This window comes from Labeo rohita, chromosome 3, assembly GCF_022985175.1.
Source record: "Labeo rohita strain BAU-BD-2019 chromosome 3, IGBB_LRoh.1.0, whole genome shotgun sequence".
Taxonomy (NCBI): domain Eukaryota; kingdom Metazoa; phylum Chordata; class Actinopteri; order Cypriniformes; family Cyprinidae; genus Labeo; species Labeo rohita.
In genome coordinates this window covers 38,140,269-38,146,268 of record NC_066871.1, presented here as the reverse complement: position 1 = coordinate 38,146,268, position 6,000 = coordinate 38,140,269, and the positions used below count along the sequence as shown (strand labels likewise).

Below are 6,000 nucleotides of genomic sequence, written 5' to 3'. Positions count from 1 at the left end.
CTTTGAGGTGGTATGCAAATTTGTTCAGAATTAGAGGATATATCATACAGATATAAGTGTAAGATCTAGTGTTTGTGTGAATAGATGAGCATTTATTAACAATTTGAGGCCATTTACCATAGAAATCTTGTTTTTAAAGCCTTTTTAACTGTTATTGCGCCACCTATGCTCCGATCTCCATGAAACTTTGCATGCTTGTTAAGAGTCATCTGACACATGTTTTCACCAATTTTCGTAAAGTTTTGAGTTTTCTTTTTGGTTTTATAAGCTTTTGGGTATATGTGGCCACTTGCCTTTTGTAAATGACCCCGTTATAGCTAACCAAAGGACAAAATTCAAAATTTTTTTGATAACTATTGATCTAGAGAGTCCAGAGAATATGACTGCATTGGTTTGATTGAGATTGAGCAAAAAACCTAGGACTAGTTCGCAAAAGTAGGTTTTTCACATATTTGTGTATAATTAATGAATGATTTGTTTGACAGTAATGGTTCTTGAGGCAAAGTTGTTCATTATGAGGAGATCTATCAAATGATATGCAAATTGTGTGGATGTGTGAAACACCACGTGATTACAGAGCCATAAAACTCGTTAGCGCCAACTAGTGGCCGATATGTTTCAAAATTCTTACAGACCTTTAGGGCCATGAGTCAAACATGCCCAGTGAGTTTCGTTCCGATCGGCCTCCGTTAAGCTTGTCTAATAGGTGCTCAAACTTCATTGGCCGATAGCGGCCATGTTTTTTGAGATACGCCAATGTCCTCATAGACCCTTATGGCACGTTGGACAAAGACACTGCATACCAATTTTCAGGTCGATCGGACCAACGATTGCATAGTTATAGTCATTTTTATGTTTTTTCAGGCTTATAGCGCCACCAAGTGGCAGAGCTGTGCAATTTTTTGTATTTGTCCAAAGATTGAGTTTATACACATGTGTATCGAGTTTGGTGAAGATATCTCTTTTGGTTCATGAGTTATAGCCATTTTAGTAAAAATGGCCCCCCACCTGACAAACTTTTTGGGGCCCTTTCGCAACGATGAGTCAAAATTTTACATTTTTTTGATAATTATTGATATTCACTGTCCAGAGAACATTTCTGCACTGGTTTGGTTCCGATCGGGCGAAAAACCTAGGACTAGTTCGTAAAAGTAGGTTTTGAATTTACTTCAAAATGGCGGAAAAACCGGGCCCCGTAGAGCGAATCTGATTTTTTAGGCTTTTTATCGCCTTGACCCAAGGATTCCAAATATCAAATTTTGTGAGTCTATGACAAACGGTCTAGGAGCTATAAGCATTTTTGCATTTTTGATCACTGTAGCGCCACCTATAGGCCGATTGGGCCGGTTCTTTGCGCCTGAGTAGCGAGGGTGACTACTACCTTCTGACCAAGTTTCAGCTCTCTAGGCCTTACGGTTTGGGCTGCACGATCAGTTCAGTTCTACAATAGGGAAACCCCTAAAAATAATAATAAAAAAATCCTAACAATTACAATAGGGTTTCAGCACTGCGTGCTCGAACCCCTAATAAAAATCCTAACAATTACAATAGGGTTTCAGCACTACGTGCTTGAACCCCTAAAAAAAAAAAAAAAAAAACACTTTTATATATCAATCCACATATGTGATGGACATTGGTTATGATTATCTTTAGTGTCTATTTTGAAGGCATCTTGAGTAAAACAGCTTCATATTTAACACGGTAAATGTAAAAAACCTGTGAAACAGAAGCAACAAGACCTTAGCAGAATACGGAAGTCTGTTGCGCATTACCCCTAGAGTGTGTTGTGTTTTAAATTTATTTATTTATTTTATTTATTTATTTTAATTCATTATTTGACAGGGACCGTAGACAGTAAAAAAAAAAAAACTGCCCCAGAATTAGCTACATAACTAAATTTCATCTGCTGTCCCTGGGCAGGAGAGTACCAAAACAAATTATAAAATAAAAACTTTGATATAATACCATGTACAGTAAAACAGCTCTTACAGAAAGAGCTGAGCGACCGAAATCAGTAACTCTAAAATTCGCTGCACAATCACCTCTTGATGAGGCTGTAGTATGCTGTATATTTTCAGTACAGGAGAAAACAATTTTTTCAAGGGTGAAGGTGCAAGATTATTAACATTTTTGTACATTAAACAACAATTAGTATATAGTTTTGCAGATTTGGTGTATGGTTCTGGTGTTTGAGTGTCAGGTTTCAGAAAATGCGTGACAAGTAAAGACTTTGTGTGTAAGCAGTTGAAAAAAACCCTGTAATAACTTAATTAAAACTTTGATTAATAATTATTCAAGAAGAAGCAAATATATATTTTATGAAGGTCGTGATGGCAAAAAATGTAAAATAATTTCTTACTCCAAACACTGAGTTTTGATTTTAAAGTGAACAAATGATGTAAAACTGTTTTCACACATGATCACTTTGTGTGTAGGTCATCTGTAAATGTGTGGCATTTAAATGGCAATGTTTCCCCAATTAAACAAAAGAGCTGGCAGTTTTGAATGATGTCTGTAATGTAGACAATTTTGCAATAGCAAAAAACTTTGCAATAGCACTTTTTTTTTTCATTTTAAGACAGTTTTATTTTATTTTTTCCCCTTTGTTTTGGTTTGTATTTGTTATATTTCTATTGTGATTATTTAATGATCCTAAAGGGGTGGATTCTGGAATCCACTTCCACTTCAATATATATCTTTATATAAGTGGTTTATTAAGTTGTTAATTAATATTATTGTATGAAACATTACATGATTTAAAGGAGGCCCACATGTGAAACTTGAATAGAATAGAATGACATTCAATCTTCTTACTGGAATGTGCTCTCTCCTTGTTTTGAGAAAAGTAACCAAGACATTGAAAAACACAATTACTTTTCTGACTTGCTATGACAGCTTAGGTCACAAAGGTCATTTATAGGGTCTTTTATCTACATGACCAATTTACAGTTAAATCATTTACTTAGTTTTTCATATATAAACATAGAAAATAATGAAGAACGTTGTCTGAAACCTTTAGCTGAGAATAAGTTCTGTTTGGGGAAGTTCCTAATAATGTAACAGAATCTGTTTTTCATTTTCTCCCAAACTGAAAAATAAAACTCAATAAAACCCGACACAGACAGAGTCACGGTCTCCCTGAATAAGATTTTTTTGAAAAATTGATTTGACCTCTGAAGGAATTGTAATAATGCCTGTTTAAAAATCAAGAAATGGTCATTGTTATAACCCAACCACATTCCTGGAGACCCAACAACACTCCTTAATTAAACACACCGATTCAGATCATCAGCTCATTAATAGAGACTCCAAGACCTGAAATGGGTGTGTCAGACAAAGGAGAGATACAAAATGTGCAGTGTTGAGGGGTCTCCAGGAACGTGGTTAGGAACCACTGTTATATAATGTATTTCGACAGAATTTGCCCTTAATTTACTCCCAAACTGTAAAAGAAAACACAATAAAACCTGACATAGACAGTACATAGAATAGCCAAAGAATAGAGAATGCTGCAATTCAACAATGTGTTGTTGGAGGCTCTTTTTCTTTTTTAAGTAAAACAATAAAACAAATAGATAAAATAGAATAAGAATAGAGGCTGCTAGATAGAAACTCCAAAGTAAAATATATTCAATTGTAATATAACTGTACCTTTTATATTGTGTAATATTAATATTTTTGTGATAGTTTTTTTTCTTGGTTTTGGGCACATTTAATTAATAACCACCGAAATATACATCTTATAAATATAAATATACGTGAGTGTTTTTTGGCCACTCCAAGTATCTCTCCCGTAATTCCGCTAACAGACGTGCAGTAAAATGTAGGTGGCGGCTCACTTGACCGTGGGGACCAATACATAGTTAAGCAAACCGATATATATCTAAACCAGTATATACTTGAACAAACCAATATATTCTAACCAATGCATAGTTGAAAAAACCAATGTATCTAAACCAATATATACTTGAACAAACCAATATATACTAACCAATATATAGTTGAGGAAACCGATATAGCTAAACCAATATATCCTTGAACAAACCAATAAATACTAACCAATATATAGTTGAGGAAACCGATGTATCTAAACCAATATATACTTGAAAACCAATATTTACTAACCAATGCATAGTTGAGGAAACCAATGTATCTAAACCAATATATACTAGAATAAATCAATATATACTAACCAATACATAGTTGAGGAAACCGATGTATCTCAACCAGTATATACTTGAATAAACCAATATATATACAAGCCAATATATTCTTGAAGAAACCAATATATACAGACCAATACATATTTGAGGAAACCATTGCATATTTGAGGAACCCAATGTTTACTTGAACAAACCAACATATACAGGAGCAAACCCATGCGCATGTGATCAGACCGATGTATCTAAACTAATATATGTCTGATTATACCAATGTATTATAAACGAATGTGTTTGTCATTAAACCATACATTCAACCAATGAACCAATCCATATTCACACAATACACATGAATTTTTTCCTGAACGGCTTGCCATAAGAATGCACACATTCGTAAATAAAATAAAATAAGTCAATGCTGCACCTTGAAGCTGATGAGTTCTTGTTTTGTAAAGCCATTGCTGTAGATAATCTTCATCTGTTTCATTAATGTGCTTTTGCCGCTCTCTGGAGTACCTATTTGTTAGGAATAAAATATTGCAGTCAACAGTACATTTAAAATATGGGACTTTAAAATATGGGAAACCTGCTATTGCAGAAACCAGACATGGACCTTCAAACAGAATACAATGCTAGATTCCAGTGGTGTTTTGGAAGGAATGCCTAATTACTTTCATGAAGTAAACCGAGGTATTATTAAAGATTTATTTTCAACTGTGTTTCTATCGCAGAACTAGAACATTCAATAAATGTGTTATTATTATTATTGCCAATGAAAGTGTAGAACTCTCCACCTTTGGTGTGAGTGCGTCATAGTTACCCAGTATAAGGACCCTGTGTATTTGTGGCTCGCGCTCAATTCGAACTGTCTGATAGCAGGATCTTTTTTCTTCATTTCGCCGATTCACACACATCTGCACAGCCGCGAGACATGCCTCCACGAGATCAAATGACAACTACATGAACTACTGCTCAAGTCAGCATTGACTTTTTAAGTACAACTCTGTATTTAACTTACCTGTAGGGATGTCAAAAAGTCAAAACATCGAAACATTTCTAAAACTACTATACAGTTCAATGTTAAAATCGTGTTTAAATCGCGCAATGTTTGCGGTAACCCTCTCACAACACACCTGTTAAAAATGCGGTTCAGGGACGTGACGTCATATGACATAATGGGGACTTTCTTAATTAAATGTGCCCTGTAATTAGTGAAGACCTTGCAATAAAACGATATACACAGGGTTTTGGATACCATTTGAATTAATTAAAATAAATAATCATACAAGTGTGCCCTTGAAGAGCCCAGATCTTTCTGATAACAATACAGGAATTAATAACATGGGATCAAATAAACGTGTGCTATTTTTCGCCAAAAAAAGAAGAAATATATATATATATATATAATAATAAATAATAATAATAATAATAATAAAATAAAACATAACCATAACCAACCAGCATCTTTACTAATATTTTGGCAAAAAGGTGGTTATATGATTTTATTATATTAGAACAAAAATCATTAAGAACTTTTACATTTTAAATAAATAAAAATAATTATTCGATTACAAAAAAATGAAAGTCAGTTCAAAATTGACTTCAAATACTATAATCCCTGAAACCATTATATTTTCAGAGAGTAGTTAGTACCATGACTGAGATTTCTTTAAAATATTACTTATAGTTATACACTTTATATAGCACAGCACATCAAAACAGAGTTAGTTGGTTTCAGTCTACTGTGGTTTTTGTTTATAAAAGTTATCATTACATCAGATTTCCATAGATAAGACCTCTTGTGGCTACAATTGGTATCACATTCTGCACAACTGGCATG

General features: G+C 33.8%; 1 protein-coding gene across 1 annotated transcript in view; it reads right to left on the bottom strand.

The window, feature by feature from the left end:
- Positions 1–5,331, bottom strand: part of LOC127163413 (guanine nucleotide-binding protein G(o) subunit alpha) — a 48,782-nt gene extending 43,451 nt beyond the window's left edge. Inside the window, exons 1-3 of the mRNA XM_051106647.1 lie at positions 5,179–5,331; positions 4,981–5,095; positions 4,585–4,676 (exon numbers count right to left, since the gene is read on the bottom strand). Of these exons, the coding sequence (XP_050962604.1) occupies positions 4,585–4,676; positions 4,981–5,095; positions 5,179–5,214 (243 nt within the window). The 5' untranslated portion in view covers positions 5,215–5,331. The remainder of the gene's footprint in view (positions 1–4,584; positions 4,677–4,980; positions 5,096–5,178) is intronic.
- Between the last annotated feature and the right edge of the window lie 669 nt (positions 5,332–6,000).